This window comes from Macrobrachium rosenbergii, chromosome 16 (genome assembly GCF_040412425.1).
Source record: "Macrobrachium rosenbergii isolate ZJJX-2024 chromosome 16, ASM4041242v1, whole genome shotgun sequence".
In the NCBI taxonomy this organism is placed as follows: Eukaryota; Metazoa; Arthropoda; class Malacostraca; order Decapoda; family Palaemonidae; genus Macrobrachium; species Macrobrachium rosenbergii.
The window spans coordinates 61,838,389-61,864,709 of NC_089756.1; the positions used below are offsets into that span (position 1 = coordinate 61,838,389).

The 26,321-nt window shown below is 45.6% G+C and overlaps 1 protein-coding gene across 4 annotated transcripts in view; it reads left to right on the forward strand.

The window, feature by feature from the left end:
* mRpS24 (mitochondrial ribosomal protein S24) overlaps window positions 1–26,321 on the forward strand; it is a 162,500-nt gene that overhangs the window by 66,901 nt on the left and 69,278 nt on the right. For 3 of the 4 annotated variants that reach the window (XM_067119206.1, XM_067119209.1, XM_067119205.1), the window contains exon 3: window positions 1,882–1,982. In XM_067119206.1, coding sequence (XP_066975307.1) covers window positions 1,882–1,982 — 101 coding nt within the window. Of the gene's footprint in view, window positions 1–1,881; window positions 1,983–14,103; window positions 14,254–26,321 lie in introns of those variants that run through there. The other variant, XM_067119207.1, reaches the window with a different exon arrangement.

A 26,321-nucleotide genomic window follows, 5' to 3' on the forward strand; every position in this document is an offset into this window, starting at 1 on the left:
GGACATCCTCAGCTATTTGCTTAGCTTCAAAAGCTTGATGAAGCAGTTCAGCCTTTTTCCTAGGGCCAGTAATGAATCTACCACCATCTGTTAGTAGTGGTGGAATGGAAGACAAGCATGACCCAAAGATAGATGATGCCAATTGGGTCCACCATAGATGAGGCTGAGTAATTCCTTCAAGTTTCCTCTTTTAAGGAATTATTGTAATTTCTCTGGGCTGTGTGGTAAGTTCTATTCGCAGCACAGTAAGACTCAACAAAAGGTGTAATTTTCATTTGAGCGATTTCATCTCCATGCATTGAATTTGGTAGGCTCGTCTACATGTATCACCAAACCATGGCTGGTCATTTGTCCTGATTTTGATTACCTTTCTAGGAACATATGTTATTAAAATATTCGTCAGCATTTCATTTAACTTCTTGGGACCAGGGTCTAATATAGCATCTGAAATCATAGATAGGGCTTATTTGAATTAATATTGCCTGTGGCTTCTGTCCTTCAGCAAAAGTGTATTTGGCATCCTGCTGCTTATGGGTGAAATAGCATATTCTTTCATTGACGGATCAGCAGCCATCATAAGAAGGATGATTAAGCAAAAACATCACTGTTATACATTTTCATAGAAATCAGGGATAGGGCTTACTTGAGTTAATATTGCCTGTAGCTTCTGTCCTTCAGGAAAAGTGTATTTGGCATTCTGCTGCTGATGGGTGCAATAGCATATTCTTCCCCTGACATATCAGCAGCCATCATAAGAAGGATGATAGGCAAAAACATCATTGTTATCCATTTTCATAGAAATCAGGGATAGGGCTTATTTCAGTTAATATTGCCTCTGGCTTCTGTCCTTCAGGAAAAGTATTTGGCATCCTGCTGCTGATGGGTGAAATAGCATATTCTCCCCCTGACAGCCAAGCAGCCATCATAAGAAGGATGGTTAGGCAAAAACATCATTATTATCCATTTTCATAAGAATAAAGGTTAATACTTATGACTGACATACTGACTTTGGCTTCTGCCTTCAACAAAAATACCTTTGCCATCCTGTCCATGTGTGGGTTAAACTGTTTTTCTTCTGAAAGAAATTAGCAGCAGTTAGAAGGGAGAAGAAGGAAAACTGTCATTGTTATCCATTGTCATAGAAATAATGAATAGGGCTTATCAGAATCTTCATATATTATTTTGGTATTGCCCTGCAGAACTTGAAAGTAATAGAACTGACTGCCAGATTGTAATCGTTTCCTAACTTTTTCAAAAGTAGTAGAAATATTCATATTGGGAGCCTCTAGGAAAAATATTTATTGTATTGGGAAGTGATTTTAAGACTCAGGAGGTTCATGTAACATCCCTCTAGATCTTCCACTTTGGCACACCAGCTAGTTTGATTAATTACAATGCTTAAGGAATTTGTGTTATTCATGATATTGGATGGATGGATATTTGTAGTAGGTCCTCGACTTACGGCAGGGGATCCATTCCAGCGCCGCACTGTTAGTTGATTTCTACCGACTTTCAGTTAATTAACAAAGCCCATTCTTATTTTCATAAGGAAATAGCTTTTGGAGAGTTAACTAAAAGCATGTAGTTTTCCTGTTTCCATACATCATCAAAATTATGAGGAGTCCTTTGTAAAGGGTAAGGAACCAGAATTTCTGCTGGTGCAATTTTCTGTTTTATGCTTTTCATGTAACTGCTTTTATTATTTTTCAAGAAGAGAAAGTGATGTTTCGAGCTAGGTAATTTAGTTCAATTTAGCCTTTATAATTAGTATTAAGACAGTTTTTCATAAGTGTTTTCATTTTGTTCATGAAATATCTAGGTCCACCGAATGATTTTTCCTGCGTATAGTAATTGCTATTTATATTTGGTACTTTTTTCCAGCAAGCTTGTATGAAGGCTTGAGAGAACCAGAAACTGCGGTTGAAGATATGTTCATTCGTAAGTTTATGACAGGAACATGGCATGATCTGTTTGTTTCAGAGGTAAGTTGCAGTTTTAAACAATTGAACTCTATTGTGTAGGCATTGAGATTAATTGTATTTTCATCCTTATAGATATGGAATGGTGAGCTTAGATGGGATCCTTATAATGGTAAGTTTAGATGGAAAGTAACTTCCCAAGGATAGCAAAGAGTGCAAACCCATGCAAATGATGTTTTAAAAAATCTGGAGAACTTAAGCTGTTGTTTGCAACCCAATTATGTGACAAAAGAGCTAGTCCTAAAATAGTGTGCTATAAGAGCTAGTGGAACAAAACAGGTAGTTCTAAATCAGCAGTTAAATCTGTATTACATAAGTGATAATTACATATATCTTGTAGCAAATCAGTTATCACAACTGGCAACTCTAACATAGTTAAAGATATATATATTTTTTTTAAATTGTCGTCTTGTGATTTGGATTCCATGTTTGTTTTAGTTTGACAATAGTTGTCTTGTGATTTGGATTTCATTTTGGTTGTGCTTGCTTATTCATCAGTTGCTTGAAATTATTTTAATTATACAACCCATCAGCATGAAAGTAATAAAATCACAAAGAGGAAGTGATCAAATATGTCACGAAGGATACATATTCAGAAGAATGCAACCAATAAGGAAACGCAAAATTGGAGATGCGTTATCAAATGCTGTAAAGGAACAGCGACAACTGCGGTTGATTATAGAGATATTACTGATGTCATTTTAGCTCAGAAGTCAAAAGTATTCACACATGCACCCAATGTGCCACAGGAAAAAGCTAAGATTGCCTTAAGTAGGCTAAGAGAAGAATCTTACTGGTCAGCTGCACCACCTCGAAGAATCATTGCTAACATTACCCAAAAATATTGGTTATGAAATGGTGTCTTGTGTGCCAAAAAAGAAATGCACTTAGGAATACAGGCAGTCCCCGGTTTACGAGGGGGGTTCCGTTCTTACGCTGCGTCGTAAGCTGAAAATCGTCGTAAACCGAAAAATTGTCGAAAATCGTCAAAAATCCTAAGAAAACCTGACTTTTAATGCTCTGGGTGCATTGCAAACGATGTAAACTGCATTTTAATTGAGTTTTTCATAAAAAAACTCTGCAAATTTTTATTATTCTGCTGTTTTGGAGCCATATTTCTTCTGTCGGATCAGCGTACGACGCATCGTGACCCTGGAACATGCGTCGTAAACCAGGAAATAATTTCTGAAGAATATATCTGAAAAGCGTCATAACCTCGGAACGTCGTGAGCCGGACCCGTTGTAAACTGGGGACTGCCTGTACATAAAAAAAAGAAAAAACCTAAGCTTAATTTCCCAAACCAGAATCAATCTTAGAAATCAATTTACCAGACGATTTTAAAACAGTTACTATAGGGAATAATAAAGGACACTTTACTTTACGATGAAGCCAGTGATTCCCATGACATACTAATTCGCAAGTAAAACCATGCTAGACCAGCTTGCATCTGCTACACACTGGATGTGCGATAGTACACTCAAAATGGTTTCACAATTATTTTATCAACTATATACAATCCATGCTATTACAAGTGAATATTTATTTGCATGGTTTACATCTTGCTGACAAATAAAACAAAGAAAACTTATAAAAAAGCCTTTAGAATTTCGAAACAAGAGCGCCCAGATTTAAAGCCAAGCGCAATTGCTATAGATTTTGAGAAACCAGCTGTGGATTCTTTCTAATTAGTTTTTCAAAATGTAGAGATACAAGGATGTTTCTTTCATCTTTCACAAGCAGTATGAAGGAAAATTCAAAGTAATGGTCCAACAAATACTTATGTAACTGATACTATAGCAGAGTCCACCACTCTTTGAAGCTAAGCCCCGCCCACTGCACGCCAGTGATTGGCTAGCTCTCGAGGGGTGAATGACGTCACACTAGTTAACAGTCCAAATGATTACCAGTATGGATTTGACTCCGTTCGGTTATGTTGAGTGTCATGCATGAATGATGACACCACAGATTTGAGTTCCCGGAGTTTTGAAGTGTGCAATTAATATCTCCGATAAAAGATATATTAAGTTATATGTCATTGGGAAGATCTTGGATTATTTAGTCTGCGCATCTTTTTTTTTTATCATGCGGAGCCTAAATACACAAGCATCTTGCTTTTTTTTTTAAATTGGTGTTGGCCTAAATAAGCGATCCCACATAGACCACATGAATTGAAATGAAGCATAGACTTATGCAGCCTTGTCAAATGTTAATATCATTGAGAGATTAGGCCTACACATCAATTTCTTAAATTTTGAGGCAGTGACAGGTCATAAGGACTACACATCAAATTCTTACATTTTGATGCAATGACAGGTCATAGACCTACACGTCAATTTCTTATATATTGAGGCAATGACAGGTCATAGGGCTACACATTAAATTCTTATATTTTGAGACATGACAGGGCATGGGCCTACACATCAATTTCTTATCGCAAATAGTTTTCTTGGAATGTACACACATAAGCAAGTGCACATTCACATACATGTCCATAGTAATTGTAACGCCACTTATACCACAGACAATAAAAGTAAAACTTATGGGCAAGTAGCCGATGGCACAGAGACCAATCACAGGACTGTCTCAGCCTTACACACAACTATGAAACTGCTCTCCATAAAATATATTGAAAATATATTTACAAAAGGGATAACAAATTATAATACTGCGATAGTGAATATAAGGCTGCTGTAGCATTTCTACGAAAATGAAGGCTATGGTAGGAAGGCGTCATAAGATACGTAACAAAATAAGAAAAAATAAATGATAGCTGAAAAAGTTATGTATGAGATGATCCAAACCAGTCTGCGAGTAGCCCATGATATTCATTTGCTTTTGGGGGCATTCTTGTAGATTACCTTGTTGGACAAAAGGATACATGAGTCAGTAAATTTTTCTCTCTCTCTCTCTCTCTCTCTCTCTCTCTCTCTCTCTCTCTCTCTCTCTCTCTCTCTCTCTCTCTCTGTTGTTAGGAGAATATTTAGTGTAGACTGTATTCATAAAGATCCTGATTACTTTTAATTGAAACAAATGACTAAATTTCAATTAACAAGAGTTGGCAGATAAATCTTTACACCAGTATTTTATGAATAGGTCTATGTTTATTCTGCAATGTTAGGTCACCATATGAAAAGTTTTCGAAGGCACAAAACTACAAGCACCATAACAACAAAAACAAAAATGAGAATAACCACAATAAAACAACCGAGTATAAGATAGGCCTATAATCCAAACACCATGAGCTGCGTAAACCGACAAAAAGACATAGGACATTATAGGTCTACGTCCATTTCTGAGCTCGTCCCTGTGTCAGCCGGTGAAATATCCATCCGGGTGACACAGGGCCTCCCTCAGAAATAGATTTTTCCTTTGTCAAAATCCCTTTTGTTCCGACACAATATACAAACCCTCGGTCCTTTACATTAGGAGATTACTTTCAGGCGTAGGCTGGAAACGGCCGTTGAACTTCAAACAAGGTGGATTAGGCAGTTAACTACTGTCCGGGAGGCGGGAGCCCCGCCTACCCGGACGTAAACATTCCAATTTGCTTTCGGCCGTCGTAGCGTGCGGACGTTGTTCTTCGCTCTCTGCCTGACTGCATCTTTTCATCATTATTTTGGTGGGATCTTTCTTTTTGTTTTTCAATGGAAAAATCAGCTAAACCCTCTTTCCCCAGCGTGTATGTCTCGGGTAGGGGTAAAAGTGTAATTCTTTTAGATCTAGAGTCGACGTGGACCCACATACACTCTGCACATCTTGCAGGGGGCGTGTGTGTTCACGCGACTCTACTTGTGATGAGTGTTGTTTGTGGCCCTCCGAGCAGTGGCGTAAGTTCGAAGGGAGGCGAAGTTACCGTCGTAAGCCTTCCAAGGAGTCGTCTGAGGAAATCGCCCCGACGACGCCATTGGTGGCTAACACTTGGTTCTTTCTTCCTCCCGGCGAGCTTCCCCTCCTGGCTCCCTCTCCCTCGGGTGAGGACTCCCCCTCCCCTTCCTCTTACGTATCTTCGTTGGTGGAAGGGCGCGGGGGAGAGTTGGACCGCGGCATTCTCTCGGAAGTCTCTTCCCGTTCCGGAGGGGAAAATTTTCCTCCGGGTCGGGTAGAGGCTTCCATCTATAACCCGACTTATGCTTCAGGTACCGGTCTGGATAGCCAGGCTACGATTCCTAGCTCTCCCTGGCTACACCTGAGTATGCCTGACTCGGCCCTGGAAGGCTTGGCCCTGGCTCCCCCTCCAGTTACGACTCATACGGCAGTGACAGCCACGACTACCACCGTCACCTTTTCTCGATTTGTCCAGATGCCGATTTCAGTGGCTTCGCATCTGGACACCCAGGTATCGGCGTCATCCACGGGCCAGCACGCTGTTCCTTTTCCACCTGGCTTCCTGGCACCATTCTCGCGTCCTGGCCCCTCCTACATGGTGACGTCATCGCTACCTTACGTGACTGTTGCTGCCCCTGTTACTGAACCTGGACTGGCTTTGGACACGGCTTCTTGCTTGACTCTCCAGCCCGGCCCTTCATCTGCCTCAATCCCCATTCCAGCGACTGTGCCGAGACCCGACCCGAACTTGCACGCGGGGGAGGTGGCGCCTGCATCCCTAGCCCCGCCCACTTCTGCTTCTGTTCGGCGCGCGGCTCTCCGTATCCCGGCAACGACTGGTCCAAGCCCCGCCCCCTCTGCTCGGGTTGCGTCATTTGCTGCTGCTGCCCCTCCTGTTGTTCCTACGGTTTCTGAATCGGCGGCTTCGATGTCCTGGATTGGGGATTTGACTGCTTTCCTGAAGCAGATGATGAAGAAGAAGAAGAAGAAGAGGTCTAGGAAGGTGTTGTCGTCGTCTTCGTCTTCATCTTCATCATCGTCGTCGTCGTCTGCTGCTTCTTCCTCTTCTCCTTCCGAGGCTTCGCGGCCAAAGAAGAAGAAGCCTGTCTCTCCCCCCCCTAAGAAACTTCGCACTGAGGTTCCTAAGGGTCTGCCTCCTTCCACAGGGAAGGCAGAGGGATCTCTCGTTGGCTCTCCCAGATCCTCGGATCAGGGAACCGTTTCCCCGGCCTCCGGGCCAGGGATATCGGGAGCCAAGGGCGTGCAGACCAAGGTAGGCACTCCCCCCGCTGCGCCTAAGAAACCTCCTGCTTCTAAGGCCAGCGAGACCGCGTTGGCGCTGTCGTTCGCGTTGTTGCTCGAGTACCCGGGTCTCCAAGGAGACACAGGTATCCCAGGCTGCTATGGTAGATACCTCTCGCCGTACAGACCAGGGCGTGGGACGAGAGAAAGGGTCGGAGCATGCAGGTGCTTCGCCTCTTCCTGCTGGCACCCCTTCTAGTGCCAAGTCAGGTTCCCGGGACAATGTTCCAGCCCCGCGGGGCTGAGTGCAAGGAGAGACAGGGAAGAAGTCCCCTGCTCAGTCTTCCCGAGAGGCTTTGGCCTCGAAGAAGTCTGGGGCGCGTCCAGAGGACAGCATGGGCTCGCGTCAGCCAGCCGCGCGTTCGACTCCTCCCAGTCCCCGGCCATGCCCGCGCGGCCAGCCTGGCTCAGGGGAGACGGATGCGCGGCTTGGCTCTCGCGAGCGGCTCCGCTCTTCTCGGGAGATTGTTCACCTGGGTTGAAACGATCGCCTCGACCTGAAGGCTCGTCATCACCTCGGGTTGGTGACCGCCCTCGGCTCGCTGCCTCTACTGGTTCTGCCAGTAAGGGCAGCGGGAGCGCCCGATCTTCCTCGCCTGTCCCCTCCGCCCCTTCGGTCTCCTCCAGGGGGCGTGAGTCGGAGAGGAGGAACTCTGGGGATCGTTCTCCTCAGAGTCCAGCTGCATGGGGGTATGCACCTGGCTCGGTCCTTGGCTCGACCAGGTCTTACGCCCGTGTAGTTCAGGAAGGTCCTCAGGGTCTGCCGAGGTTCCCCTCCTGCAGGGAGAGTAGTTCGGGAAGACCGCACCTTGGAAGGACTCGAGGTCCCCTGCCCCAGGATGCGGACACCCCGAAATACAGAGGACTTTGCTGAGGTTATCGCGCTGATTCGTCAGCACAATGACCTCGGGAAGGGGGCCACGGCCTCTTCTGTGGATTGTCCGTCGCCTCGAATCCTTCTGGGGTCCCAAGAAGGAACCCAAGGCTTCGGTGGGGCTGCCGTGGTCCGAGCTTGCCGAGGGAGTTCTCGATCAAGTGAACAGTCTTGTGTCTGGGCAAGACAGCTCCCTTCGGTCGAGTCGCTCGGACAAGCTTCTTCCCCCTCCTCTACCTTGTCAGAAGCGCTTCTATACTCCTTCGGAAGGGGCGTTGTCGACTAAGCAGGTTGACCCGGACCTGACTCGTTTGGATCCTGGTCTTTCATTGCAGCAGTTGTCGGCAGAGAACATTTCTCTCTCCCAACAAGAAGCTGCAACCCTGGAAGCCACCGCAATGGCGGCTTTTCAGGCAGTCTCCTGGCTCGATCTGTGGTCCTTCACAGTATCGAGGTTGGCTGCTTCCTCAGGCGCTATCATACCTGGGGAGGATTCTGCCTTCGGGAGACTGTGCCAGTCTGGAGGTAGGGCTATTTCCTACCTTGCCCACCAGACTGCAAACCTGTGGGCTAACTTGGTGTTAAAGCGAAGAGACGCGGTTCTCTCTCGCTTTGCCAGGTCTGTGGGTCCCAGTGGACAATTGCTCTGCGGAATGGACCGTTGCTGGGTTCCTCCTCTCTCTTCCCTAGGGAGTTGGTGGGCGCTTGCGGTGGACAAACGTCGTGCTGATGAGAACGACCGACTTGTCCACCAGGCAGTGGCTAAGACCTCCGGTTCTTCTCGATCCACTGCAGCCAGGTCTTCGGGCCAGGCTGGCTCTTCCTTGGCCCCTAGGAAGTCCCAGTCTTCGAAGGGTTCCCGGGGAAACACCCAGCCTTCTTCTTCCTCGAAAAGAGGGGGTTTCTCCCGCCCTTTTCAGCCCCCTTTCCAGTCTGGTAAAGGGGGCAAAGGAAAGAAGAAGAAGGGGAAACGCTAGGGGCGGCGTTCCCCCCCAGAAGCTGCCAAAGGTGGGGGGGGTGCCTGTCGAGCCATTGGGCAACATGGCAGCGACACGGAGCCGAGACCTGGATAGTGGATGTCCTTCGGAAGGGATATCTACTACCTTTCGAGTCTCGGCCTCCCCTCACCTTCTCTCCGGTCCATCTCTGAACGTATCTTGCAGGTTAATCAAAGGACATCGCACTACAGCAAGAAGTGCAGGCCATGCTGAGCAAGAATGCTGTGGAAGTCGTGTCAGACCAGTCTCCAGGCTTTTACAGCCGTATCTTTCTCGTGGAGAAAGCATCAGGGGGATGGAGACCAATCATAGACCTCTCTCCCTTGAACCGTTTCCTTCGCCAGACTCGGTTCACGATGGAAACAGCGCCGTGCTGAACTCCATCAGGGAGAACGACTTCATGCTTACGGTGGACTTGAAGGATGCGTATTTCCAGATACCCATCCATCCGTCCTCTTGCAAGTACCTTAACCGTCCTCGGGAGTCGGTCTTCCAATTCAGGGCACTTTGCTTCGGACTCGCGACCGCTCCCCAGGTGTTCACGAGAGTGTTCTCTCTCGTGTCAGCTTGGGCCCACTCGCGCTGGATACGTCTACTGAGGTATCTCGATGATTGGCTAGTCCTGGCGAGCTCTCACTCGCAGTTGCTACAGGACAGGGATCGTCTTCTCGAGTTTTGTCAAGATCTAGGGATCGTGGTAAATCTGGAGAAGTCAGATCTCATCCCCAAGCAGAGGACGAAGTACCTGGGCATGCTGATAGGCACGGTGGCAGCAAAAGTCTTTCCCTCGGACTCTCGCATCAGCAAGTTCAGGCAGGCAGCACAGTTGTTCCTGTCTTGACAGGAACAACCAGCTCGGCAGTGGCAAGTCGTCATCGGTCACCTGTCGTCTTTGGAGAAACTAGTGCCTCACGGTCGCCTTCACCTGCGGTCTCTCCAGTGGAGGCTAAAGGAATTTTGGTCCCAGTCCCGGGACCCCCAGTCCTTCCTCATTCCTCTTTACGAGGAAGTGAGGAGGGACCTGCACTGGTGGCTAGGCGACAGGAACCTCTTAATAGGAGTATCTCTGCATACTCTCCCTCCGGACATGCTTCTCTTCTCGGACGCATCGACCGAGGGATGGGGCGCACACCTGGAGGAGTTGCTGACTTCGGGAGTGTGGCATCGAGACGATAAGCACCTTCACATCAATATCCTGGAGCTCAAGGCGGCCTTCCTGGCTCTCCAAGAGTTCCAGGATCGAGTGATGGGACACTCCGTGGTACTGATGAGGGACAATACCACGGTAGTGGCATATGTCAACAAGCAGGGGGGATTGGTATCCCACCAGCTTCATCAGTTGACGATGCAGGTGCACGAGTGGGCCATAGCTCACTCAGTAGACCTGTCAGCCAGGTACATTCCAGGCAAGAGGAACGTCGTGGCAGACAAGCTCAGCCGCCAGAGCCAGGTGGTAGGGACCGAGTGGTCCCTCCATCAGGAGATAGCGGAAAGGCTGTTCGATCTGTGGGGGCATCCAGTCATCGATCTCTTCGCCACCCGGCACAACAGAAAACTCCAGGTCTTCTGTTCCGTCGTGCCGGACCCATGGGCCGCTGCGGAGGACGCGTTCCAACACCCGTGGGACAACCTCGACACGTCGCCGCCTTTCCCCATTCTGCCTGATTCGCGGGTGATCAGCCGGTGATGATCACCCGAATCTCAGAATGACTCTGGTGGCACCCAAGTGGCCCCAGGCCAGTTGGTATCCGGACCTGCTAGCTCTCCTTTCAGAGGCGCCGAGAGAGATTTCCCCCCTGGCCCAACCTGCTGCGTCAACCTCACGCTCAACGGTTCCACTTGGCAGTGCATTCCCTGTGTCTTCACGGCTGGAGGTTATCCACCATCTCTTGCGAGCGAGAGGCTTTTCGCGCCGCGCAGCAACAGAGATGGCAGGAAACCTCAGAAGATCCTCCGCAGCGGTGTACCAGGGAAAGTGGTCCGTCTTCTGTGGTTGGTGTCGTTGAAGGGGTATCTCTCCGGTCGGAGCTACTGTTCAGCAGGTCGGGGACTTCCTCGTCTTCCTTCGCCGAGAGAAACTTCTCTCCGTTTCAGCTGTAAAAGGCTACCGAGCTGCGCTCGGCCTAGTCTTAAGGCTGAAAGGAGTAGATATCTCTTCATCTTTCGAGATTTCTCTACTCATGAGAAGCTTCGAACGGTCCTGCCCACCTAGGGATCTCAGGCCCCTCGTGGGATGTGACTCGTGTTAAGGAGCCTGACTCGTGCACCGTGCACGAGCCTTTAAGAGAGTCGTCAGACAGGGATCTGACCCTCAAGACTGTTTTCTTGCTTGCCCTGGCATCAGCGAAGAGAGTAGGCGAGCTTCACGGACTTTCCTTTGATGTTAAACACTCGAGGGGATGGGGATCAGTTACGCTCGATTTCATCCCGGATTTCGTTGCGAAGACTCAGAACCCTTCGGTCCCTGACGCACGGTTCGAGTCCTTCACAATCCCCTCCCTAGAGGACTTTGTAGATAATGATCCAGACGAGATGCTACTGTGTCCTGTTAGGGTGCTGCGGCGCTATCTGAAGAGGACTCGGCACCTCTGGCCTGAGTGTCGACGACTCTTTGTTAGTACTGGCTCGACCAAGAAAGAAGTGCCCAAGAATACCATTTCATTCTGGCTTCGTGAGGCGATAAGGAGAGCGTGCTCTGCTGCAGGAGAAGACGACACCGTGCGCCGTCCGAGAGCTCACGAGGTCTGCAGCATTGGTCCGTCCTGGCATTCCGGAAGAATATGTCGGTACCACAGGTACTGAAGGCAGGGGTGTGGTCCCGACAGACTATCTTCACCTCCTTCTACCTCCGGGATGTTGCACACAAGTCCTTGGACACTTTTTCCTTGGGTCTTGTGGTGGCTGCTCAACAAGTTGTGTAGCTTATCCAGCTCCCTAGCGGGACAGGTTGCATCTCGCCTATGTTGTACGGTGTGATTGGGAGATGATTCTGGAGTGACTGGCCTCTATTCCTCTCCCCATCCTAAGCTTCCTTCCCACGGGCAGGGAGCGGACGAGCCGTTACAAGCTGGACCGGGCGATCGAGGCAGGTAAGCACATAACTAGAGCTTCGTTCTATTTCCTTTCAGGTTAATAGAAGCAACCCGCTCCTTCCTCTTGCAAGGGGAGGAGGGAGTCCATGACTTGAGACAAACCCAAAACTTGTATTTGCCTTATTGTCATCCGACATCTATTCTTTCTAGCTTACTTTACATGAACTGACGTTTCCTCTTTCATGCAAAGGGGCCCAGAAGTCTGACAACTGATCTTGCGTTTCTGCAACCCGATCTTTTGTCAGAGGCAATTTTCCCTTCCTCGCTCTCACGACCAGGAAGGGAAGACAAGGTGGTGAACTCCAGTCAGTTCAGAGAGACTTTTTTCAGATTCCTCCCTCCAATCAGTGAGTCTCCTAATGTAAAGGACCGAGGGTTTGTATATTGTGTCGGAACAAATAACAATTTTTAAAAGTAAATTGTATTTTCCTAACTATACAAACCGAAGGTCCTTTACAATTATACCCACCTCATGCCACCCCTCAATCTGTACCTGGGCGAAAAGCAAATTGGAATGTTTACGTCCGGGTAGGCGGGCTCCGCCTCCCGGACAGTGGTTAACTGCCTAATCCACCTTGTTTGAAGTTCAACGGCCGTTTCCAGCCTACGCCTGAAAGTAATCTCCTAATGTAAAGGACCTCGGGTTTGTATAGTTAGGAAAAATACAATTTACTTTTAAAAATTGTTATTTTTATGATCCTGTTATTTCGAAAGAAGATAATGTCCTTAAGAAAATTCGCAGCAAATTATATCCAATACGACTCGTACAGCCTATTATATTGTAACTTTAAGTTAAACATAGGCATATTCTGGTTTTGTAGAGTGCAGTCACTGTTTGTCATCCCTCCGAATGTGTAAACGATTGCAATGAAATGGATTTTATGACTGTTAAAAAGTTGTAAAATTTCCTAAAATCAATATGAAACATCAGTCTGCATAGCTCTGAGAAAGTCTTTGTGTTAAGTTTAGAATGGTGAATACGCTTGACAATATCAGACGGTAATTATCATTGTCCATTGATTCAAGTGCACCGATTCGAATGCAGACATTGCCCGTGTCACCTCCGTACTCAGGTGAACCTCATTTACGAAACACAACACTGCAGCACCGCGGAACACTCCTGACTTTGTTTATATTTTCCTTTTTTTTTACCATCTTTATTGAGATGCGTATTACGATTTTATTTCAGGGGATAAAATAACGTTTACTTTTGATAATCAGCTAAACGTATTTTAGTTCGGTACAACAACCATTGCAATATTAATGAACATGAAAAGAGCCACAGATTAACCAACTTTTCGAAACTATTGCCAACCAATTAGCTGTAAGGGATGGTCATGACGTAAGCAGTGGGCAGGGCTTAACTGCAAAGAGTGCTGGACTTTGCTATAACTCTTGCCTTTATTGTAATTGCTTGCTGCATTAGCATTCCTACCCCCAAATAAAATAACCCAAGCATTTGAAGAAGGGCTGGAAACACCGGAGGATCTTCAAATGGGGCAAGAAATGGAAGAATTATACATTGGAAGTTCCCAAAGAACAGGAAGAAGAAGAAAGGAGCCTTTATTTTTTCCAGTAATTTGGAGTGTTGAACAAAGGACGGCAGAGGATTTACCAAGAACAACAAACAGGCTGGAGGGATGACATCGAGCAATTCAGACCCTATGATTCCTGCACCCTTAACTTATGGCGGTTTTTAAGAGGCATTCAGCAGGAGGAAGCTTTGCAAAGAACTAAGTTGACTGCACAATTTTTAGGTGAAAGGGACTACACGTAAAAAAAAACAAAGAAATTAATGGAAGGCTTGAAACATTAAAACAAGGACACCAAAATTATTAAATTTCAACATATGAGTTCCTACGTGGCTACGTGGTATTACGTATATTATTAAATATTGATTAAATATATTCAGGATTGATATTTTGACTATGATTTATTTTTGATGAATTTTTAAATAAAAAATTTAGCTTTCTAAATGTTTTTTTTATTTTTTAAATAAAAAATCTAGCTTTTAAAATTTTTTTTTTGATAGCATAGTCGCTGTGTCGTCCTCAAGGAGTTAACCCCCATGGTGTGCCAGCGCTTCATGGTTAAGTTAAGTATACCTTGGTTTTACCAGACCACTGAGCTGATTAACAGCTCTCCTAGGGCAGGCCCAAAGGATTAGACTTATTTTACGCGGCTAAGAACCAATTGGTTACTTAGCAACGGGACCTACAGCTTATTGTGGAATCCAAACCACATTATAGCGAGAAATGAATTTCTATCACCAGAAATAAATTCCTCTAACTCTTCATCAGCCAGCCGGGGAATTGAACTCCGGCCCATCGAGTGACAGTCCGCAGCTCTACCGACTCATCCAATGAAGAGCTAGCGCTTCATGGTGACTAGACTAGTATCAAAGAAATATTTTTCTAGCCGGGTCTTGTATTGTTACCATATTAGTCACAAAGGGAAGGGGAAAGGTGGATGGGGGAAGAGGAAGGGGAAGGGGGTATGGGTATTGTGTTGTAATGAAAACACTATGACACGTGATAGAGTGTAATGGACTCAAAGATAAGAGGGCATTTTCCCTTATCTTCAGCGAAGCTGAACCCAGTTTTTCTTACGTCAAAAATGCAAGAAGTGACTATTGCACATGTGCATCTGCCATCTTGTTTACTACCAGGGCAGGCAAAAGACCAGCTCCATTCCCTCTGCTAGCGCAGGTTACGCGCACGAAGCTTCATTGCTCCTTACTGTTTTCAGAAGAGTGGAAACCAGCAAGAATTATGGAAACATCCAAACGCGAAAGTTAAGTGCTTATTTTTAAGCTCGAGTTTTAAAAATTTTAGTTTTAACTGTGTAATGAATGTTTTTTTGTGTGCGGAATCCCGGAAACCGGACTTTATTTTCAGAGTACGTGGCTGGTTCTCTCTCATGATCTCTCTTATTTGCGAAAGCCTAAAACATTTTAGTTTTTGATCATTCAATTTAATATGTGTAAGTAAAGAAATGTTCCACAGTTTATTATTAATTTAGATAATCCTTTCAGATAACGATGTCCACAATAGCCTAGGCGGTAGCCTACATGAGACGGTAGCCTAACAAATTCAGTGTGGATAATGTAAATATAGTAGATGTTGTCCGTAGCCTATATTGTGGCGGAATTTAAAAAACACAAAAAACAGTACACAACACTCACCCTGATCCTCGGTTGCTGGAAGATGGAGTAAGGCGTCCACGGTCGCCAACACAGCACCCAAAACCACGCAAACAAAACAAGGAAACAAAAAAAAAAAGAAGATAGAACTATATACACAACAAGAACAGTACACTAACAAGAAAAACCAACAACTCTCAAAAGCACACAAAAAACTGTCCAAGACCAAACGACTGACTAGCACTAGCTCTGACTCAAGACTCACTCCAAAACCGAAAAATCCTTCACATATTCCACAGACAGACAGCGCCGTAAACAAACTAACGACCTCATCCCTCTTCCAACAACCGAAGCACTCACCAACGACCATTACACACTCTCTCTCTCTCTCTCTCTCTCTCTCTCTCTCTCTCTCTCTCTCTCTCTCTCTCTCTTACAAAACGTTGGGAAATGCTAAATAAAAACAAATTTATTCATCCCTCTATATTTCTCCCCCCTTTTAGCATTTCCCAACCAACACCTTTCACACCTCTTTCAAATCGCCTTACGCAACACCCACGGATGCTCACTAGCAGGTCCTCTAGATCGCGTTCGCGACACGCAATCATTCTCTCAGAATCATTCTCTCTTCTAGCAACATTCAAACTCACATCTTCTCCTCCATTCTCTCTCAGATTCACGCTATCTTCTTCACTATTACCACTCTCAATTTCATCCACAATCTCATCTATACCCTCTAACTCGTTCCCAAATACCTCCCCAATTCTTCAACTAACCCATCCCATTCGCTCATTGACCTTTCCAATTCTTGCAACGATTCATTCATGCTTTCAATCACTCGTATATTACTGCTACGCTCTCTTACTCTTACACTTTCGCTCACCTCCAACGTTCACTAACCCCTACGTTCAGTCAACTCAGTTATATCAAACCCGCATATGCTATACGTTCTATCCATACCATCCCATTCATCCGTATTACACGCTTTATCACTCATTTCCACTTTGGCACTCACACCCTATCACACAACTTACGACCATTCAGTTTACTTACGTTCTTCCCTTTCTTACGTTTTTACCATACTCTATCAAAACAAATTGCTGATCCTCCATACACAAGCTCTCATGCATACTTGGTTCACCCACATTCAATTTCAACCATTTATACACCCCATTCTCTCTCACATATTCCGGTACATCCTTCCATCTACGCAATTGGTTGTGATGCGCTCGCATTTCTCTCACACTACCATCTACACATACTTCCCCTACAACATAACTAAGCCCACTGGGACCAACTTCCAACACTTCATACGGACCCTCAAATTTTTCACGCACTTTATTTATATTCAACCACCCTTTCTCGATTACTTCTTTCAACACTTTCTCGCCTACCTTTTAACTTTCAAACCTTTCATGCACCTTCTTCCATACCTCCCTATCATTCTCAGATAGACCCAATCTCGGTCTCACTATCTTTTCAAAATTTAACACATATTTACACGGAGACATACCAATACCCTTATGCACAGTGGCGTTGTATACCCACAACGCTCGCCCAACGTTTACATCCCGATCATTATCACATTCACTCATCATACGTAATATCTCTGTCAACGTTCTCACTGTTCGTTCCGCCAATCCATTCGCACTGGGCATATACGGCGTAGAGTACACATGTTCTATGCCCCAATCACGCAACATTTGCTCAAACTCCCATCCACCTCACTATCACTACTGCCTTCACCCTCTCCCTCCTTTCCTGCCTTTCCCACTTCCTTACCCTTCTTACCAGTTTCCTTTCCCTTTCCCTTCTTCCCTTTTTCTTCCCCTGACTTATCCTTACTTTCCCTCTGTTCCTTCCCTTGCTTTTCATTCCCCTTTTCCTTACCCTGCCTTCCATTCTCTCGTTTCTTACTTCCTATTTCCCCATCACTTTCATCACTCACGCTTCCATTCACTTCTTCCTCCTTTTCTTTCTCTCTTGCCCCTTCACACGTTCCAGAGGACCTGCCTCCAACAGCCCCTTCTCCAAAAACACCCTTGAACATACCTTTCACCATTTCTTCCACACTTTTCATCATTCCCTCATCATTCCCTCCAACTTTTTATCCATCCTCTCTACCATCCTGTCTTCCATTCTCTCTTCTGACTCTTTCATCTCCCCTTTCATTTCTTCTTTTGCACTTCTTAGCATTCCCCCCATCTCCTCCAACTGACTCCTCAATCTCTCATTCTCACCCCTCAACCACGTATTCTCCTCTCTCAACCTCACCAGTTCCTCTTCCATCCTTCTCTTCAGTCACACTACCAACCACCAATCTCAATTGCAGCTGCAATACCAGCTGCCCCACGTTGGGCGCCAAATATTATGTGGCGGAATTTAAAACCACAAAAAAAAACAGTACACAACACTCACCCTGATCCTCGGTTGCTGGAAGATGGAGTAAGGCGTCCACGGTCGCCAACACAGCACCCAAAACCACACAAACAAAACAAGGAAACAAAAAAAAGAAGATAGAACTATATACACAACAAGAACAGTACACTAACAAGAAAAACCAACAACTCTCAAAAAGCACACAAAAAACTGTCCAAGACCAAACGACTGACTAGCACTAGCTCTGACTCAAGACTCACTCCAAAACCGAAAAATCCTTCACATATTCCACAGACAGACAGCGCCGTAAACAAATTAACGACCTCATCCCTCTTCCAACAACCGAAGCACTCACCAACGACCATTACTCTCTCTCTCTCTCTCTCTCTCTCTCTCTCTCTCTCTCTCTCTCTCTCTCTCTCTCTCTCTCTCTCTCTCTCTTACAAAACGTTGGGAAATGCTAAATAAAAACAAATTTATTCATCCCTCTATAATATCCTACGATTATGTATCCTAAAGGTGATTTAAATAACCTGGATTAAGGTAGTAACCCAATTTAGGGTAAGTAAGAACCTTTTAAGACATATTCTTTTATGGACCTAGGCAACAGCCTAGTTTACACCAAGGATCCTAGAATTTGATAAACAGGAAACAAATTTTTCCCTTTATATAGCCTCTATACTTGTGTATGATCTAAAATAATTCAGGACTAGGCAGTAGCTATATTAGTTCAAGTGTTAAACTTTTACAAAACATCCCATTTCTGGGTCGACCTGTGTCAGCCAGTGAAATTGGTTCCAATTAGCACATTTCTAGGTTTAAGACTGCTATATATACCAGAGAAAAAAGCTATGTAGGATGCTGGAGTTCCTACCTCCAGTTCGAACATCTCATACAGATGTCGGTATATACCGGGGGTGAGCTATTATGCTTCCACAGGCCTTCGTCCAATAGACTTCTCAATTCTCAAAGACCCAAATTGGATGAGCCGTTACAAACTTGTAACTCGGAATACTCACCCGACCGCCAAGTAGGCGTCATCACGAGACTGACACGTCATTCCAATTTTAGCAGCGATCGTGTTTACACCGCGTTCTGTTCTGTGTGCGATCGTAATTTCTTTTTGGCAGCTCATCATGTCTTCCACCGAGGTTTTATCACCATCTAAGTTGAGTACTAATTCTGGTTGGATTGTTGGTCTTAGAGGCAATTTAATTTGTTTTTATCTTACGATTTTTCGTTTTAAGTGTTTTGCAGCGCTGCCCCATATGCAGCGTATGCTCCATGTTTGCCTCTTACATTTTGATCTTCAATCTCAACATTTTTATATTATTTTGTTTGTTTTTCTCCTTGTTTTTGTTGTCTCCATATAATTTGGAGTCTGTGTGGAGAAAATGTATTTTACTTTGCATCGAGTGCTGGTTGGGGACGAGATTGTGTTTTTGCCTATCCATTATCATTTAGGCTGTGGGTCTCCCATTTTCTGACAGTAGAATTTGGGTCCCTTTTATCAGTTCTCTTCCCCTCCAGTCTTTAATATGTTCTCCTTGGTGTGAAGTATTTATTTATGATGTTAGCTATTTTCTACAAGGCAGGATGACTTTTATATTTTTAGATTAAGTTTGGCATTTGTTTTGGCGTTCTGGCGGCCATCTTGGGATACACACGATAACCTTATGCCCGATGCTTCGGCCTGTTTTGGCTTGTCTTTTCGCCAATTTGTTTATGCTTTTATATATGTGTTTTATATGTTGTCCTTTTTCGAATGTTTTTATCGAATTGTTATCTTAGATATAGTTTTTTAGCCTTAGGCTAGACGTGCTGTTCTCTTACATGGTGTTAGGCTACCTTTGTATCCCGTTCAGCCATTAGGCTTGGGAGGTTAGGTTTGCCTTGTTTACGAGTGCCTGTAGCATGAGGAATCCTCACTTTCCTCCCTCCCTGCTTGTTCTAGTCTTATCTGGCTGAGCTAGGACCTTGGTCCTTCTCTCCCCATTACAGTGGCGTACCCCACTGGCCCCCTGTCTAGTCCAAAGCTTGGGTGTTGGAGTGTAGGCTACGGTCTCTTTCTCTCTCGTGTATGCAGTTCAGTTTTCGTCATATGATTAGTGACGTCACCTGTGCGTTTCCCCCTGTATAGGGGGGTTAGCCACTCATCGTTGTTCGGTTTCCCCCCTCCCCTGGGTGGTATATTCAGCGTCTGGAGAGTGCTGTCCACTCGACCAGTCGTTGTTCCGCCAGGTTTCTATCACTACCCCCTCTCTTTTTCATCCGGGCGGTGCTTCGTAAACTTGCTTCCAATGTCTATCCGGTTGGCAGCTTGTGTGTCGAACATTGTCCCGCGTATGCATGATAACATTCGGGGTTTTTATTATTTTCATCTCCGCCGGTCTAGTCCTGTTTTTCGTTGTTTTATCACTACGGTGATTTTAACCGCGGTTGTTGGAGAGGTATTTCCTTTCACCCTCCGCCATGGGGACTCCGTTCCCATAATGTATATACAACGAAATCAGTGACTGGCGGCGGAGCATTACATACCCCTACGGCGGAATATTATAACGTTTCCGCTTATTTATGATTTTAAAAACATTCGTCCCCTTTTTTTGCCTTGTATTAATTTTACGTTATTAACAATCCCTCTCGCCGCCGGTCTTATTCTGGCGGCGCCTACTCCTATGGTACTCATTTACCATCTTCCTACTTACAGATGGTACGTTGTGAAGAACCTGGGTGCTCAGCCATTCTCTATCAATCGTTCGGTCACGAAGTGTGCCGCTCGCACTCTGCTGTGCGGTTCATGTTGGAGATGGAATCGTTTGGCACCCAGAAGGGTGCGAGATTTGTTACGCCCTTTACGGACTGGCGTCCGATGAATCGGTAAGTGTCGAGAGTCGACTAAATTGTAGCCTCTTTCGATTATATTACCTCTTATAGCTCTTCCTTTCAGGAGGGATTTTTTATTAACTCCGCCTTCTCTTCCAGGCTAAACCTGTAATCTGCTCCGCTGCACTGTCGTCTTTGAAGTCCTGGGTCGACGGATTCGGGAGGAATGTGGCAGCCGGTAAACCGTACATCCTTTCAGAGGAGATTTGTAATCTCCTTTACCCTGGTGCCCGGTTTCCGCCCCAACCTTACCAAAGGACTTAGCTGCGCCGATCATTGAAAAGATTCGGCTGGATACTCAATCCTCCCAAGACGACGCCCTGTGCGGAGAAGTAGCGGAAGAGGTGGCGGCTATTAATTTACATTCAGAACCCATGATTGTCGAAGTTGACGTCCATCAGGTTGAAGGTAGGGTGGTAAGTGAGACAGGCGGGGTTGGTGTGTGTGTTCCATCTCTTAATTCACCTTCTTCTTCATCCTCTTCTTTCCAGGGTTTCCCGAATCCAGCCAACCTTGGGGACAGATCTCAATCTGTCAGGCCCAAGGTTAAAACACAGAAAAAGAAAGATTCTTCAAAACCTTCTAAATCTCAAAGGTTTCCCTCTCTGTCATCTCCGGTTCCCAAACCGGTATCACCAATAATTAAGGCTGCTCCCCCTCATAAGGGGTCGAGATCCAGAATTTCGAAGGCTAAGTCTTTGCCTGACTTTGATTCTGAGACCTTCTTAAATCGCTTGATGGAGAAGATCGACTCTAAAGTTGACGCTAAGCTTGCTGATATTGCTTCAAGCCTGAAGTCTTCCGAAGAGTCTATGCAATCTTTGACGGAGAAAGTGGAAGCCCAAGAAAGTCTGATTTCTGGGTTCATCCAGTCCGGAGCAACGCCCCAGTCCCATGTTGTCCCGGATGCCTCCAGACTACCTCCCTTCGATAAAGGGAACCCATGGCATCTGGCTTTACATGCTCCCTTACATAATGACACCTTGACCATCGAAGGTTTAGGCACCCGTCGCTTGGAGGAACTGGAGTTCTTCCCGCCCGACTTAGTTCCCCCCTATCCAGGTTTCGCCAGGCTAAAGGAAGAAGCCTGGGTTAGGTCTGACAAGGTCCCTAAGGAGACGGTTATCTTCCCAAAGGATCAGGCTCAATCTACTCTGTTGCGCGCTCTCACTAGTTGGGAGTGCGAAAACACTAAGCTCACTCCTTTTAAAGGGTCTTTCACGATGTTCTCTACTGGCGATGCCATTCCGACTCCTTGCACTACTAAAATTGCGGAGTTGACTCTCCAAGCGGGTTTGGATGGCAAGCCTATGCCTCAGCTCCGGGAAACGGAATCCACCTCTTTCCTTTTTCCCGGAGACTCAGAGTGTCGGTTGGGAGCTCCGGCGACTTTTACAGTAGGGAAGCTTGATCCTGAGTGTGCCTCCGCCTTGTTCAGTGAGCATCTTCCTCGAATTCCGGAAGCTTTGCTGAAAACAGAATTTGAAACCAGGTGCAGGTTAGGTTGTTCCCTGCATGCAGTCACTATGTCTGAAGTAACAGCTCTAGCCTATCATGACGAGCCCTTGTTTCAGGTGGTTACGAAGTCCTTTCTGGCTTCCTTCCAGTCAGATCTTTACGACTTTGTTGTAGCCAGACAAAATTGCAGAAAACACATCTTTACGGAGACCACTATCAGACATGAACCTAATAGGCTAATAAAAAGTTCTATCTGGGGACCTAATCTCTTTCCGGAGGATGAGGTCAATGCAGTTATGGTTGAAACTACTAGAGCCAACCAAAGTCTTCGTTCTCATTGGGGCCTTCCTTTTAAGAGGAAATTTTCCAAGACCTCCGGGCCTCAACCTAAAAGGAAGAGGTTTAGGAGGTTCCAGGGCTTTAAGAGACCTCAAGCCCCGACTGTGCTTCAGGCTGTCCCGGTTTCTCAGGTCGGGCAGCCCTCCACATCTAAGGCGCAACCCCAACAGCAGTTCGTTTTGGTGCAGCCGAGTCAACATGCTTCCGCTACACCAACTTTCGTGACGTCCCCAGCTTTCAATGCTTCATTTGAAAGCTCGGGGACATTTCGAGGCTATAACAGATTTGCAAGAGGAAGCAGGGCTAGAGCTGCCTACAGAGGTAGAGCACCATCCATGCCCCTCTCACGAGGAAGGGGAGGCCACGGGACCAAAGGTAGCAGACCTTCCCCTAATCAATGAGACACCCCAGGTAGGAGGGAGATTGTACCTCTTCAGGTACCGTTGGGCCTTCAGCCTATGAGCCCACAGCATAGTCTCGAAAGGACTGGGTTGGAGCTGGTGCAGGGGACCTCCCCCACCAATCAGGTTCCTTCAACACCCATCCCAGGACTTACAGGACTTTGCAGAAGAACTCCTGCAGAAGGATGCAATAAGGAAAGTCAGGCACTTGAAATTTCAAGGCCGTCTGTTCAGTGTTCTGAAGAATGACTCAGACAAGCAGAGAGTAATTCTGGACCTGTCCTGCCTCAATTCATTCATTCAATGCGACAAATTCCGCATGCTTACAATCTCACAGGTACGGACCCTACTTCCTCGTGGAGCCGTCACCACCTCTATAGATCTTACAGACGCTTATTATCACGTCCCTATTGCGAGAAACTTCTCCCCTTACCTGGGATTCAGACTAGGAAAACAAGCCTACTCCTTCAGGGTCATGCCATTCGGGCTCAACATCGCACCAAATTTTTACCAAACTGGCAGAGACAGTCGTTCAAGAGCTGCGGTCCCAAGGGATCATGTTGGCTGCGTATCTGGACAATTGGATCATTTGGGCACCCAGTGCCAAAGAGTGTCAAAGAGCAACCAATATAGTTATCAATTTTTTGGAATACCTCGGTTTCCAAATAAACAGGAAGAAATCATGCTTAGTCCCAGCAGCTCTCAATTCCAGTGGCTATGGATTCATTGGGACCTCAGCACTCACAAACTGTCTTTGCCACCAGCCAAGAGAAAAGAAATAGCCAAAGCTACCAGACAGTTCCTCAGAAACAAGCATGCCTCCCGGCGTACTCAGGAGAGGATACTCGGCTCTCTTCAGTTTGCTTCGGTGACAGACTTGCTGCTGAAAACCAAACTGAAAGACATAAACAGGGTTTGGCGGAAACGAGCCAACAGGCGGAGCAGAGACAAACTTTCTCTGATCCCCAGATCTTGAGGAAAAGACTTAGCCCTTGGTCGACAATCAAGAGCTTGTCAAGATCAGTGCCTCTCAATTTCCCCCTCCATCTCTCGTGGTACATACAGACGCCTCCTGAGCGGTTGGGGGATACTCCCAACACGGAAAAGTCCAAGGAACGTGGTCGACAGTGTTCCGCCAGTTCCACATAAACATCCTAGAAGCCATGGCGGTGTTCCTAACGCTAAAGAAACTTCGCCCGGCCAGACAGATTCACATCAGGTTGGTACTAGACAATGCAGTTATAGTACACTGCCTGAACAGAGGAGGCTCCAAGTCAGGTCATATCAATCAAGTGATGACCGCGATTTTCTCCCTAGCAAGGAAACATTGTTTGCATCTGTCAGCCACCCATCTGGCTGGTGTCCGGAATGTCATTGCAGACTCACTTTCCAGGACAACCCCTCTGGAGTTGGAGTGGTCTCTAGACAAGAAGTCGTTCGCTTGGATTTGTCTTCAGGTACCGGGTCTCCAGGTAGACCTGTTTGCCACAGAGAGCAACCACAAGCTTCCCTGTTACGTTGCTCCCATTCTGGATCCTCTGGCTTATGCCACAGATGCAATGCCAATCGATTGGAACAGGTGGCAAAGGGTCTATCTGTTTCCCCCGGTAAATTTGCTGATGAAAGTTTTGCACAAACTGAGATCATTCAGAGGCCGAGTAGCACTGGTGGCACCCAACTGGCCCAAAAGCAGTTGGTTTCCCTTACTTCTAGAGTTGAAGCTCACTCCCAGACCTATCCCCAACCCACAGTTAAAACAGATAGTACAAACTCAGATTGTGTCAGCTTCCTCAAGAATTCTCAGTGCCCTAACTTTATGGATTTCATGAAATCATTGCGCTTAAAAGACGCCAAAATTGACCCTCTTAATATATTATTTATTGAGTCGGATAAAAGAGAATCTACCCTCAGGCAGTATGACTCGGCAGTTAAGAAATTAGCCTTGTTTCTGAGAGAATCAAATGCTCATGAGATGACCACGAACCTAGCAATCTCTTTCTTTAGGTCATTATTCGAGAAGGGTCAACCCGTCCACACACGGTCTCCTGGTACTTAAATGATGTTCTTAGGTTGGCATCAGACACTGATAATCTTTCATGTTCATATCCGAGTAGCCTCAGGGGCTAGAATTTCTGAACTGTCTGCTCTTTCAAGAGAATCTAATCATGTTGATTTCCTCCCATCAGGTGAAGTTCTGTTATCCCCAGATCCTATTTTTTAGCAAAGAACGAAGACCACAGAATAGGTGGTCTCCTTGGAAGATTGTCCCCTTCCACAAGATTTATCTCTTTGCCCAGTCAATACTTTAAGGGCTTACTTAGATAGGACCTCTAATAGAACTTCAAAAAAACTTTGTTAGGGAAGGGGGGCAATATCTCACTCAGAGCCATCAGACAGCAAATTCTTTATTTCATTAAGCAAGCAAATCCGAATCAGTACCTAAGGTCCATGATGTTAGTGCGGTGGCCACTTCCACTAACTTTTTCATTATATGAATTTTGATGAACTTAAGAAATATACGGGTTGGAAATCACCAAAAGTATTTAAACGCCACTATCTTAAGTCTTTAGAGGCCCTTAAATTTTCCACAGTTGCAGTGGGTGGTGTGGTCCCCCCTGGTCCAACTCAAGTTTAGTTTATATGAATTTAATCCCTGACCCCTGTCTCACCTGCTTGCCCTACGTCTTCCATTGGGTCAGTTCTGCCCTTTAGCCTAGCCCATTTATTTCTACAATGCCTCATTGTCATTTATTTTATTAGCCTTAAGTATACTAGTTGGATTAATACCTAGTATTCAAAAATTTTTATCTTAGTACCTCAAAATTTTACTGTGTATTTATGAAATTTTTTACCTGTATGCCTCTGAATCCTATTTTTGTGATAATGTTTGAATTGTCTGTATTAAAACACAGTGAAGTTTTCTTTAAATGTTTTATTTTAGCTCCGTTTGTGTACTCTCTGAGGCGTCCCACCAAGCTCTCTTAGTTAATTCTCTGTTACTATTTCACTGGCTGACACAGGTCGACCCAGAAAAGGGATTTTGACAAAGGAAAAATCTATTTCTGGGGGAAGACCTGTGTCACCCAGTGACCCACCCCTCGTTTTTTCCCTCCTGGGTGAAATACTCAGCTTGGTAGGGGCTAAATTTGGAATGACGTGTCAGTCTCGTGATGACGCCTACTTGGCGGTCGGGTGAGTATTCCGAGTTACAAGTTTGTAACGGCTCATCCAATTTGGGTCTTTGAGAATTGAGAAGTCTATTGGACGAAGGCCTGTGGAAGCGTAATAACTCACCCCTGGTATATACCGACATCTGTATGAGATGTTCGAACTGGAGGTAGTAACTCCAGCATCCTATATAGCTTTTTTCTCTGGTATATATAGCAGTCTTAAACCAGAAATGTGCTAATTGGAACCAATTTCACTGGGTGACACAGGTCTTCCCCCAGAAATAGATTTTTCCTTTGTCAAAATCCCTTTATTGGACATTCACTTTCCTAGACAGTAATCTAGAACTAGATGAAAATAAAAACCTGTGCCAGATGAGATGGTAGCCTAGCCTTAATGCTACATACTAAGGCAATAGTGTTTTATGTAACCATTCCCTTGTGAAATAATTAGTCCAGATTAGGCAGTATCCTACCTTAG